The sequence below is a fragment of the Panthera uncia genome (assembly GCF_023721935.1).
Source record: "Panthera uncia isolate 11264 chromosome C1 unlocalized genomic scaffold, Puncia_PCG_1.0 HiC_scaffold_4, whole genome shotgun sequence".
NCBI classification, from domain to species: domain Eukaryota; kingdom Metazoa; phylum Chordata; class Mammalia; order Carnivora; family Felidae; genus Panthera; species Panthera uncia.
In genome coordinates, this window is record NW_026057585.1 from 64,133,125 (window position 1) to 64,147,380 (window position 14,256).

The 14,256-nt window shown below is 34.5% G+C and overlaps 1 protein-coding gene across 4 annotated transcripts in view; it reads left to right on the plus strand.

The window, feature by feature from the left end:
• Positions 1 to 14,256, plus strand: part of EPS15 (epidermal growth factor receptor pathway substrate 15) — a 157,390-nt gene that overhangs the window by 45,948 nt on the left and 97,186 nt on the right. For all 4 annotated transcript variants that reach the window (XM_049617203.1, XM_049617205.1, XM_049617204.1 and 1 more), the window contains 4 exons: positions 2,906 to 3,001; positions 5,497 to 5,562; positions 6,698 to 6,823; positions 9,258 to 9,317. In XM_049617203.1, coding sequence (XP_049473160.1) covers positions 2,906 to 3,001; positions 5,497 to 5,562; positions 6,698 to 6,823; positions 9,258 to 9,317 — 348 coding nt within the window. The remainder of the gene's footprint in view (positions 1 to 2,905; positions 3,002 to 5,496; positions 5,563 to 6,697; positions 6,824 to 9,257; positions 9,318 to 14,256) is intronic.

Sequence of the window (14,256 nt, forward strand, 5' to 3'; positions counted from 1 at the left end):
ATTTTTTTTTTTAAACCAACATTAGGGTTTTACAAGGGCAAGTGTTATAACAATGAAAATATTTCCAATTCAGTAGACATTAAAGTAACTAATTCCCAAACGTTAGTGTTAATTTGGTGACATTCTTCTTCTGGAATGTCTTAGTCTGTTTGGACTTCTTTAACATGATACCACAGACTGGATGGCTTATGAACAGCAGAAATTTGCTGCTCAGAGTTCTGGAGGCTGGAAGTACAAGATCAGGCTGCCACCATGGTTGGGTAAGGTCTGTCTTCCTGGTTGCAGACTTCTTGTTGTATCCTTATGTGACAGAAGGGGCTAGGGATCTCTCTGGACCCTCTTTTATATAGCACTAATCCCATTCATGAGGGCCCCACCCTGATGCCTTAAGCACTTCTCAAAGGCCCTACTTCCTAATACCATTATCTTTGGAGGTTAGGATTTCAACATATTTAATTTCTTACTTGTAAAGTGTATACTTACTTGTGACTATTCTGGTCTAGGTCTTACTTCTGGCATGTAACCCAAAAAGTGGTTTACAGGCCTTAAGTAAACCCTAGACAAGAAATACATGAAATTGATTAATGGGTATTGGACACCATCAGTGTATTTTGAAATTTAGCTTGTTGTGAATGGATTTCAGAGTTCTACAGGATTGAATACAAAGTTTGCTGCATGCTGAAACATTGGCTGAGCACTGTTACTCAAAGTTAATTACCTCTATGGGATAGTTGAAGCAGCATCAAACTCAGAAAAGAGATGAGGAATTTAGATGAGAGGGTCAGAATATCCAGTCTCTTCATTAAGATTCCAGAACTAGATTGTAGTCTCCAATGGAGCCCCTGGGCAGAAGGGCCAGTTGGTACATTGGAGACATAGGAAAACTAACTTCATATAGGGGCACCTAGGGTGATGTATACTCAGTAGGCAAATATTTGCTGAGTACCTGTTTTGAGCCAGGCTTTGGAAATACAGAGGTGAACATGACATTTCTGGTCCCTGTCTTCATGAGTTTACAGTATAATAAATTCTTCACTGATATTCCTGGACTTTGGAATTTGAGTATGAGTTGAATTTGTTATATCTAGTTGGCTGGATTTGTGGGTCTTCAGTTAAACTTTGATATTTGCATTGGAGATTTATTGATTTAAAAAATTGATTTAAAATTGATTTAAAAAAAATTTCTTTTTTTTAACATTTAGTTTTTGAAAGACAGAGACAGAGTGTGAGTGGGGGAGGGGCAGAGAGAGAGGGAGACAGAATCCATAGGAGGCTCCAGGCTGTCAGCCCAGAGCCTGATACAGGGCTCGAACTCACAAACCCTGAGATCACGACCTGAGCTGAAGTTGGTTGCGTAACCGAGCCACCCAGGCACCCCAAAATAGATTTTTGAATTAACATGAAAAAAAGGAAAGAAACCAATATTTATTGAGTTTCTGTGTGCTCAAAATGACAGTAGGTGCTTTCTTCCTATAGTATGGCTTTTATTTTGTTCCTTATAAGACATTGCAAGATAGGTATTAGTCCTTCCTTTTACAGAAAAATTTTATTTAACTTGCCCATGACCTCACAACTTGAAGTATCAGAACTAGAATTTAATGCAGGACTAGTTCACTTTAGAGCCCATCCATACTATGGGATGGACCTGATTACCTAAGAGTAATTGAATCTCTCATAGAATGAGAAGGAGAGAGAATTGATACTAGAATACTTAGAATACCAGCATTTAAAAGTTGGAGGAGGCATTGACTCTAAGAGAAGAGGCTTGAAAGGTCAGGGGAAAACTAGGAGAGCTTTATGAAGCTGTGTTGATGGAGGGAAATTTCTGGGAGTTATTCTTACTGTCCAGACTGCCAAAAGGACAAGCAGGATGAGGTGGGGGGTTTTGTGTTTTGTTTTGTTTTGTTTTGAGGCTATTGTATTTGGTACCTAGGTTATTTGTGACATAGGCAGTAGTTTCTCTAGCTAATGGTGGGAGTTGAAGTCAGATTGCATAAAAGCTTATGGAGTGAATGCAAAAGGAAGGGGAGATCTTTTCAAGAAATTTGTGAGTAAAGGCAAGGTATTATATAAAGCAGACAACCTGCAAGTTTCTAAGAATAAGTTAGGAATTGGGTAAGAAATGTATAGGTGAGAATAGGAGGTTTGAGAGAAGAGGTGAAGGGTTGATTGTATCAGCATCTGTACAAAGTTGCAAGTAATTATAACTGGAGTAAAGGCTTTTGTTATGTCTAGTCCCAGACCTGACTTTAACTCAGAACAGCTGAAAACCAGTTGCTTCAGCATCTCTGCATTTACTTATTAAACTTTGGACTGAGGCTTCAAATGCCAAAAATCCAAGGACTGTTGGGAGATATTTATAAATATTTTGAAGTCAAGCAGTTAATATAATTGTCTTAGTTGCTGCATGGTAGTGCTTTATTCTCTGTAGCTTTCCTGGAATAGCAGTGGTTGAGTTACTTGAACAATTGGTCTAGTTTCACAATTTATCATCTTAAATCCAGAGGTGACTTTTGATAACATACAATTGTTATTTTCTTCTAGGCTTTTTTTCAGACTGTTTTTTTTTTCTGACTTAAATGATAAAAATCGTTTTTAACATCATTAAATATTCTTTGAAGCATGTTTATTAATTTTGTATAATTTCAGCTCTGTATATCACGGTTTACTTAAGTATTTTCCCATTTATATGAACACTTTTTGCTATTTATTGTGTCAGGAACATCTTTGTACAAAGATCTCTTCTTAATTTTAAAGCAAGTGTTTTCAGGCAAACGTGCTATTATATTTGTCATTACATAACACTCTTGGAGTAATTGTGAATTGTTTTATATTTTCAGATTGTAAGTGTGTAGATAGATGGATGGGTAAATAATGCATTTAACTTCATACTTTTCTTTCTCAGGAATTCTTTGTTGCTTTGCGTCTTGTGGCATGTGCCCAGAATGGATTGGAGGTTTCACTGAGTAGCTTGAACCTGGCTGTTCCTCCACCAAGATTTGTAAGAAATGATTTTAAATCTAAATTGTATTTAATTAAAAAAATGATGTCACATGACTTAAAAATTAAAATTGCTATATCAAAAAAAATTCCCCCAGCCCCTCCCTATCACTCAGCTACTTGATTTTCTTTCTTAATGGCTTCAGCTGTTATTAGATTCTTGTATTTCCTTCCAGAGTTATTATATGTATATATAAGAAAATATAAATACTCACTTCCTCATTTTACATTGATTGTAGCTCACAATTAATAAACATGATTCTATACCTTTTTAAATAATATATTTTAGGGATCTTTACATAAAAGCATCTTCATTGTTTTTTTAGAGCTGTATAGTATTTCCTTGCTTCTATTTACCATAATTAACATGCAGTGTAACATTAGTTTCAGGTGTACAATATAGTGATTCAACACTTCTATACAACACCTGGTGCTCATCACAGCTCATTATTAGTCCCCATCACCTATTTAACCCATTCCCCACACACTTCCCCTCTACCATAATTTAACTTCCTATTGATAGGCTTTTAGCTTGTTTCTAATCTTTTATTATAAAAAAAATGCTGCAATGAATAGTAACCTTGGATATATGTAATTTTACATGTGCAGAAATATATATATGCATATTCTTGGAAGTGTTTCAGAAGTTCTTGCGTTTGTGCAATTTTCACATATAATATAAACTTGTCTTCCATAGTGGTTGTACTTGTTCACACTCATACCATCAATTGGTTGAAAGGTGACAAATGGAATGTTAAGTGTTGTTTTATGGAGTGAGTTTGAGTAGTTTTCCTCATGCTTCTGAGCCATTTACATTACTATTATGTGAAATATCTGTTTAAATCTTTTGCCCATTTTTCTTGGGTTCTTGGTCTTTTTTATTAATTGAATTCTGTAGGGTGTGTGTGTGTGTGTGTGTGTATACACACATATATGTTATTTATATATAAATATATAAAATACATGTATATTTTTTTCTTTTCCAGTTTGTCATTTGTCTTTTGACATTGTGCTTATCTTTTTCCATAAAGAAGCCATTGTTTTTTATGTAAATGAGTTATTAGGCTTTGATTTTTTTTTTATGGTTTCTTTTTCACATTTATGTTAGTGTTGATATAAAGTATGAATATGGATTCAAATTTATGTTTTTTTACGATAGCTTATAGACCTAATACAGTTTATTGAATAACCAATCTTTTCCTTACTGATTTGAAATGCCACCTCATGGGGCACTTGGGTGGCTTAGTTGGTTAAGTGTCCGGCTCTTGATTTTAGCTCAGGTCATGATCTCACGGTTCAAGGGTTTGAGCCCCACATTGGGTTCTGCGCTGGTAGAGTGTGGAGCTTCCTTGGGATTCTTTCTCTCTCCCTCTCTCTCTGCCCCTCCCCCTGCTCATGCTTTCTCTCTCTCAAAATAAAAAAACTTAAAAAAAGGAAATGCAACCTCAGTCATGTGCTAAATTCTCATATGTAGTTTGGTTTCTTTCTGGATTTTTTTGCTCTTACCCATTTATCTATTTATCCATGTACTTATCTCACATTTTAATTCTCATATTTTGTGATTTGTTTTACATCTGATAGGGCTAGTTCTCCCCACCCTACCCCCTTTTTCAGAAGTTTCATGGCTCTTACTTGTTTTTAAATTTAATATTTTAAAAAGTATTTGGTCTGAGTTTTATGAATCTAACTTCAGTTTTGAGAATTTCTGCACTTACAAGTTTAGGCATGGACTCAGGGGGTTAATTTAAGGATTTGTTGTCTATGTTATAAAAATGTTTCAAATATATCCATCTGTCTCTACAAGCAGATAAATATAACAACTTGGGTGTGCTGTTCATAGGTTCATGTACTTGTAACTTAAGAAATCTTAAGTTGGGTTCTTGTCCCGGTCTGCTTTCCTTAAATAGTGTTGGGAAAAAGTCATCAGTTAACAGGGCCACAAATAGTTTTGTTACATTCAGATATTGGTATCTTGATTTCAGTTGTAATAGGATTTTTTCTAGAACACTTAAATGTTTTAGTTAATGTTCTAACATTTATGTAGCTAATTCAGATAACTCAGTTTTTGTTTCATTTGTGCTTAGAAAAAGGTCTAATAGAGTCAATGTAAAATAGTGAAAATAGTGTTCTGTGTGCATTGAGTTCCAAATTTTGTATGAATGTCTTTAAATCCAAAGACCACTTTTTCTTCATTGTTTGTTTTTTAATAGTTTTTTTAAAAAAATTCTTTAAAATGTTTATTTATTTTTGAGAAAGAGAGAGACACAGAGCATGAGTGGGGAAGGGGCAGAGAGAGAGGGAGACACAGAATCTGAAGCAGGCTCCAGGCTCTGAGTTGTCAGCACAGAGCCTGATGTGGGGCTCGAACCCATGAACTGTGAGATTGTGACCTGAGCCGAAGTTGGGAGCTCAATTGACTGAGCCATCCAGGCACCCCTCTTTGTTGTTTATTGATGTGAGGTTTTCAATCCTTCGTGTGCTGTATTTTCTTTTTAGCATGATACCAGTAGTCCTTTGCTAGTCAGTGGAACCTCTGTAGCTGAGCTCCCATGGGCTGTAAAAGTAAGTAAACTTTGTAACTACCCTTTCCTTATCACTGCTTTGCTTCCTACCCACATAATCTTCTTCTACTTCCAAAATACAATGTAGTCTGCATTTGGCTTTCACTATTTACTGTAGGGGAAATACTAGTACTAGAAATCTTTTGAGGGACCTTACTGCTCTGTCAATCATTTTATGACAATTAATATGGCTTAATCTCATTTCTGTTATAATGTAAACTAAAAATGGTGATGTCATAATCCTGCATTAACTAAAACATTTTAGGAATAGATTGTTTACCCCACTGATATTATTTCCTGTTTGAAAATTCTGGTTAACTAGATGCTCTCTTTATGGCTCTAAAACAATTCTTTATGAAATCGTTTTCTGAAATGGGTATTTTTCATTATAGCTCTTTGGAGTCACCACACTAGTTATAGCTATCTTATCAGATTTTTTAAATTACAATTTTCAAATAATATTAGAATATAGCACATCACATGGCCCTTAATAAATATGTACAGTTTTGTCAGAAAGCCATTTGGTTTGTATGTCTATGTATGCTTGTGTGTTATTAACTAATTTTAAAAAGTATAGGGATCTGGCTTTGACAGGACAAATCACAAACAATAGTTTTTTTATGTATACAAATAACTTCCCTGGATTTTAGGGAATATCTTGTTAATTGATAAAAGGAAATAGCTTTGGGAAAAAAGGGGGAAACTTGATGTTTATTCCTGTGCCGGTTTATTTTGTTTTTAAAATCTGAGTTTGAAATGTGACTAATGCCATTTTGAGAAAGTCATAGAATGTCACTAACTACCTTTTGTGTTCTCATAAAAGTTACTTCTTTGTTATGGGTTTAAATGAGAGGACTAGATGCTCTTCTCAAAGCTCTTCCTGTCACTAAAATCTTTTGATTAAGCCAACAGTAGAAAAGCAAATAGTGTTTCAGCTGCAAAAGGAATGGAAGGGATACTGGACTCTTGAGTAACTTTTAAATTGTTATTTATAATAATACATTTTGATGAAAGTAAAAAGTGTTTTTAAAACAATTTTTAGGAATATGTTGTGTATTCTTTGAGGATTTGATTTTTTTAACTGCACTTAAATCCTTTTCACCAGTATTTAACTTGTGATCTTTTTTATATTATAGTCTGAAGATAAGGCCAAATATGATGCAATTTTTGATAGTTTAAGCCCAGTGAATGGATTTCTTTCTGGTGATAAGGTGAAACCAGTGTTGCTCAACTCTAAGTTACCTGTGGATATCCTTGGAAGAGTAAGATATTATTAAATTCTAAATGTATTTTTATGTATCTACCAAGAGCTCATTGTTAAAAATATATAGATCTTATTTTGAAGTTATGTTACTACAGAATTTTTTTGTATTCTGAAGTCATATATAAAATTATTGCCAGTTAATTTTGTATAATAATTTGGTTATTCTCTCTAAACTATGAGTGCTTGAAATCAGTTATATATGTAAGCCCTTTGAATAGGTCCTTTTTCCTTTGTACTATATGCACTGACTTCCCAGTTCCTTGATTTAATTTCTGGAGACCATCAGTATTTTATATCTGTCACCTACTTCATGGCTGTATCATGGGACTTTGTCATAAGGAATAGTTTCATCTCTGATGATTAATTCTTCTGTCTCAATAGAACTTTGCATCTTTCTAGATATTTTTCATAAATACTTGCAAGACTAATTCTTTGATTTCACAAGACCTTTAAATCTCAGAGTCCTTTACTGTCTTCATTTTTCGAATTTACTTTTTTCCTCATCCAACTTGATCCATAGTGTCATGTTGGTATCTTAAGCTCCCTTTGCCATGTTTTCTAACCTTTCTCCTGACCTGGTAAAAATCCAGCTTTGTGTTAAGCTCTCTGTGGTTGCAAATGGACTACTGAAAATCTAATAAGGTTGGTATCATCATAATTTCATGATCACCAACTTCATCTGGGCCTTCCCTACTCTTGTACTGTTTCCATGGTGATTTCTGTCTGTGCCTCTTTGTATTTCAGACCTCATCTATTCTCATTAAACCTCTAGCCATTTCTTTAGTCCCTTGCTCAGTCAGGATACATAGGGTCAGATCCTGGGTACACCATTTATTAGGTGTGTGACCTTGGGCAAATCATAAGAAAACTGTGTACCAGTTTTTAAATCTTTAAAATGAGCATGATTCCCAGTTTATAGGGTTGTAAGGATTAAATGTGAGAATGTATCTATTAAGCCCAGTGCTTGGTACATATTCTGTGATGCTGATGGTGATAATGACTTACCACCACACCACCAGTAGGAGTATTAGTGGATCACTGTTGTGTATTGTATAGGTTAGGTGCTCAATAAATATTAGTTTAAAAGCCATTTATTACTATTGTTTCTCACTAATCATTTCTCCACTGTGTGGTTGGTGTGAGATTTCTAAACTATAAATATAATCCTGTTATTTTTTGACTTAAAACTAACCCTCTCAGTAGCTTCCCATTGCATTTAGAATAAAGTCCAGATTCCTTTTAAGGCACTTAATGACCAGACACTTGCTCATCTCCACTCCTGTCTCTTACCAGTATACTCTCTCTTCTTGCCCTGAGTACAATTTTGTTGAATGACAACATCTTCTTTTCAAGGATTTAACATAGTTTTATACCTGGTCTAAAGGTATGGAACCTACTCTAGATTTAAACCAAATCTACTAGGGCCTTTTAGATTTTATTTTTCTTTTGTAAGCCCTGGACATTAGCTGGTTAATAATTAATAATATTCACTGGGTGTTTATTTTAGTTGATCAGAGGTTCTGTAGTGTATGGAAAACAATAATGGTCTTAGTTGGGAATCTTTATGTTGAAAATTGATTCTGTAACTTAATAATAGTTGTGTGATCCTAGCTAAGTCATATCACTTCATGTCTAAAAAAGGGTTGATAGAGTTGAAAGAGTTGTTGCATGAATTAACTGAGATGATGTTTGTGAAAAAGCACTGTAGCTGTTTAAAGTGCTTTTGTCCATAATTGTTTTCTTGAGAAGAACAAACTATTTTCTTTCTTTTTTTTTTGTTTATTTATTTATTTTGAGAGAGACACAGTGTGAGTGGGGGAGGTGCAGAGAGAGGGAGAGAGAAGATCCCAAGCAGCCTCTGCACTACCAGCGTAGAGCCCAACGCAGGGCTTAAACTCACGAAACTGTGAGATCATGACCTGAACCGAAACCAAGAGTCGGACACTTAACCAACTGAGCCATCCAGGCACCCCCAAAATATTTTCTTTAAAGTTTTTTAAGGAATTTTTATTTAAAAAATACTTGTATTAAGAATTATTACTTTGGGCACTTGGGTGGCTCAGTCAGTTAAACATCTGACTCTTGATGTTGGCTCAGGTCATGTCCTCATGGTTCCTGGCAGGGAGCCCTGCATTGGGTTCTGCACTGACAGTGTGGAGCCTGCTTGGGATTCTGTCTCTCCTGCTCTCTCTGCCCCTTCCCCGTGCACATGTGCTCTCTCTCTCTCAAAATAAATGAACATTAAAAAAATTATTCTTGTTACAATCAATTTGTTAATATAGCATACAATAGTGATATAATAAAATGATCGACATAATATCTCCAAAATATAGATATTTTAATGTTTAGATAAAACTTTTCCCTGTAATTATGTGTTTGGTGTTTACAGGTAGCACATGAAAGAGCATTAATCTTTGTCAATTCTTTTTAAGGTTTGGGAGTTGAGTGACATTGACCATGATGGAATGCTTGACAGAGATGAGTTTGCAGTTGTAAGTAACCTAATGTTCTTAAAATCTTAATGGTTTTCTCAAGTGAAAATTTCCCTGTTATTTCCCTAAAATTGTTAGTATGAGTATTTTTACTTACAGTTTATAGGTAGTTAATAAATATTTTGAAACAGATGGATAATAGAAAATGTATGTTCTTATCATCTTCATTTTATTTGACTTTAAGGTACATAGGATTATCTGCCTTGGATAATGTACTGTAAAGATGCTGAGTGGTATTAATCTTTTATATCCCATCTTAACCAGGTATCTTGGTACCTCTCTGCTATGGAATAATTTTACTTCAAATATACCCCCAGATTTTCACATTTATTTTATTAAAGGAAAACATGGATAACACTGTAGTTTCACTTCATTTATAAAGGCAGAGAAAGTTTTGACATCTTATCTGAAGACATGTTATCCCTGGAAATTGGAAGTTGAATTCAAATAAAGTTGTATTCACTTCTTCCTTAAAGGTTAGATCGAACTCTGCCGTGAGCTCATGAAGAGTAAATCTCTAACCCCCCCTTTAATCTATTATTTGGAAATTAGTCTGTTCAGATTTTCTCTCCTTATTTTACTAAGAAATTGTCTATTTCTTTGACTTTTCAAACTCATTGTGAAGTTATTCTTTTAATCTCTTCTGGGGTTTGTGCTACTTTGTCATTCCAAATCTTACATATTTTTGCTCCCTCCATCTTTTGTTTAATTGAATTTTATTTAGTTTATCAATCTTTTAAACAGAACCATCTTTTAGATTTATTTATCATTTCTATTATGTTTTGACTTTGCCATTCTTTTTAGCTTTTATCTTAATTCCTTCTTCCTAGTAGTTTCTTTTATCATCTTTACTATTAAAAATTTTAAATCATGTATTTTCTCTTGAGTACAGGTTTAACTGGCTTCCATAGATACTGATACAAAGTATTCTCCTTTTTACTACTTTTTAGATAACTTTTAGGGGTTTTTTTTTATTATGTTTAGGAAAATGTTTCCTAATTTCAAAGTAGTTAATTTTTTTTGGTTTTTAGTTCCCTTTGTATATTAGCTTGATTTGATTATGCCTAGAGAATGTGCTCTTTAAAATCTCTACTTAAAAAAAATTCTTAAGGTTTTCTTTGTTGCCAAGTTCATGACCCATTTTTACATATGTTCCCTGGATATGTCAACATTTCTGCTCAGAAGATGTTAGATCTCCATAAATTCATTATATCAATTTTATTGATTATGTTTCACTTTCTCTTCAGCATTACTTTTTTTTGCACTTTAATAAATTTTATTCTATCTCAAGAACCTATTAAAATAGGCAGAATAATTATTTTTACATTTGAAAAAATATACAGAAATGGAAACTTAAAGTGACTTGAATTGATGGTAATAGGTTCCTAGTCCTTTTTATTTTAATTTGGGTGATAATTGGGAAGTGGCAGGGAATACTCCCTTGCAATGATGACAGAAGTTATCCCAGCTATATGTTAAGGGTTGAATCAGTGTTTGTGTTATATTTTGGGGAAACAAGGTGGTATATTGAAGAGATTTGGCTGATGATGTATTTTGAAAGACTGTTAAACTATATATTAACTTTTCATAGTTTTTGTGTTAAGAATGTTGACACAAAATCTTTGCATTAGTAAGATGTGTAGAGGGATTTTTTTTCTTATAAAGACAAATATTAAAACTTTTAAAGAAGCATTTGTATAAGCATAGTTAAGATAGATGGAGAATAGTATTATTCTCATTTGATTAAATGGTAGTATGTGCTAAGGTAAGTGATTAAACACAGTTTATCTTAAATTCCTTGAAGGCTTTTACTAGACAACCTACTCTTTTCTTAAAGTAAACTTTTATTGAAAGAATAATTTAAGGGACACCTGGGTAGCTCAGTCATTTAATCATCTGACTTTGGCTCAGGGTATGATCTCATGGTTTGTGAGTTTGACCGCATTGGGCTCTGCACTGTCAGTGCCCAGAATCCCTGCTTGGGATTCTCTCTCTCTCTCCCTCTCTCTGCCCCTCCCCTACTCATGCACGCGCTCGCAAAATGAATAAACTTAAAAAAACAAAAAGACTAATTTAAGAATGAATGATGCATTTATAGGAAGTTACTACTTAAAAAAAATAATAAATACCTATCTGCCTTCTCCTAGATTCACTAATTTTAACCATTTTGCACCTTTGATTTCTTTCTATGTGCATTCCTGAGAAATTCTTTCCAACTTTATCATGCTTAGTGCCTTTAACTTTGAATTCCAGCTCATGTGATATTTATACAGCCTCTGTTCTCTTTTTGTCTGGATTACCTGATATTTCTTATATTTAAAATGTATCTCTTGAAAACAGCACGATGCTTTGTTTCAATTTTTTACCTAATTTGACAGTTTTTGTCTTTTAAGATAATGATGCAGATACTGATTTTATTCCCCCATCTTATTTATTTTACATAATTATTTTCTCTTTTTTTTCTGTTCTTATTGTTGGTTATCAAGTAGTGATTCATTCAGTTTCCCTTCTTATTAAATTGGAAATTCTGTTATAATGTCTGTGGCATTAATGGTTAATAACACCTATCCCTGTACTTATAATACTTGTTTCTCTAGTTGTTGAAAATAAAGTAACCTTCACTCTAGTAAAACAAATTCTTTAGATTATATTTTCTCTTCTTTCTTCTTCACCTCATAACCCAAGAAGATTTTAGAACATTTTTAAAAATTCTAGATTTTACTCAGTTATTTAGGTCTTTTGGTTCTAAGATTTTCCTTGTAATTTTGTCAATGTTAATAGTCTCACTGCATTCTTTTGGTAGACTTTGCCTGATAAATCTTTTTCCACCTTTTTACTTTATGAGTGGGGCAACATAGTCCATACATTTTTTATTTTTTTTTTACTTCTCAGAATCTGTAACTTTAAAAAAAAAAAATTGAAATAATATGAGTACCATACAGGGTTGTATTAGTTTCAGGTGTACAATAATGATTCAACAATTCTGTACATTACTCACTGCTCACCACAATGAGTATAGTTACCATCTGTTACCAAACAACATTATTACAATCTTATTGACTATATTCCCTATGCTATGCTTTTCATCTTCATGACTTAATTTATTTTACAACTGGAAGTTTGTACTTCTTAATCTCCTTTATCTATTTATAATGGGATTCTATCTCATTCTCCACCCCCACCACCCTTCTGGCAACCACCAGTTTTCTGTATTTAAGAATCTGTTTTCTTGTTTGTTTGTCTTTGTTTGTTTGTTCATTTGTTTCTTAGATTCCGGAAATGAGTGAGATCATATGGTATTTGTCTTTCTCTGTCTGACTTATTTCACTTAGCATTATATTCTCTAGGTCCATTCATATTGTTGCAGATGGCAATATCTCACTGTTTTTTATGGCTGAGTAATCAATATTCCAGTGTGTGTGTGTGTGTGTACACCACATCTCTTTATTCATCTATCGATGGACGCTTGAGTTCCTTTCATATCTTTGCCATTGTAGATAATACTGCAATAAACTTGGGGGGTGCATACATCTTTTTGAATTAGAGATTTTGTTTTCTCTGAGTAAATACCCAGTAGTGAAATTACTGGATCAAATGGTATTTCTATTTTTAATTTTTTGACGAACCTCCATACTGTTTTCCACAGTGGTTGTACTAATTTATATTCCCACCAGTAGTGAAAAGGATTACTTTTTCTCCACATCCTCACCAACACTTGTTATTTCTTGTCTTCCTGGTTTTGACTGGTTTGACAGGTGTAAGGTGATAGGTCATTGTGGTTTTGATGTGCATTTCCCTGATGTCTCCTTTAGTATGTGGTAGTTTCTCTTTCTTGCCTTGTTTTTCTATGACTTTGGCTATAGGGGCGTCTGGGTGGCTCACTTGGTTAAGTGTCCTTCTCTTGATTTCAGCTCAGGTCATGATCTCATGGTTCATGGGATCCAGCCCCACACTGGGCTCTGTGCTGGCAGTGTGGAGCCTGCTTGGGATTTTCCTCCCCGCCCCCAACTCTATTTACCCCTGCTCTGCCATGCTCTTTCTCAGTCTCTCTGAAAATAAGTAAGCATTAAAAAAAAAAAAAAAAAAGAGCTCTAGCTAGATATCCTGTAGAATGTCTACCATTCTAGGGTATGGGTTTTTGGAAAGAATACCACAGATGTGAAATGCCTTTCTCATAACATTTATCATATCATTTATCTCATGGGTACTTGGTGTCCACATGCCATTACAGGTGATGTTAACCTTCATCACTTGGTAAAGTTGGTGTTTCCCAGGTTTCTTCACTATAAAGTTACTCTTTTCCCCTTTTCCTACTCTATTTTGGAGAGGCAGACTCATGCTTTTTATTTTGTATTCTGACTTGGTATCTTCATGTTGATTTTTTTTTTTTTTTAATTTTTTTTTTCAACATTTTTTATTTATTTTTGGGACAGAGAGAGACATAGCATGAACGGGGGAGGGGCAGAGAGAGGGAGACACAGAATCGGAAACAGGCTCCAGGCTCTGAGCCATCAGCCCAGAGCCCGACGCGGGGCTCGAACTCACGGACCGCGAGATCGTGACCTGGCTGAAGTCGGACGCCCAACCGACTGCGCCACCCAGGCACCCCTTCATGTTGATTTTTAAAAATTATTGTTATTATTATTATTAATATGAAATTTATTGTTAAATTGGTTTCCATACAACACCCAGTGCTCATCCCAAAAGGTGCCCTCCTCAGTACCCATCACCCACCCTCCCCCCCTCCAACCCCCCATCAACCCTCAGTTTGTTCTGTTTTTAAGAGTCTCTTATGCTTTGGCTCTCTCCCTCTTCAACCTCTTTTTTTCCTTTCCTCTTCCCCTCCCCCATGGTCTTCTGTTAAGTTTCTCAGGATCCACATAAGAGTGAAAACATATGGTATCTGTCTTTCTCTGTATGACTTATTTCACTTAACATA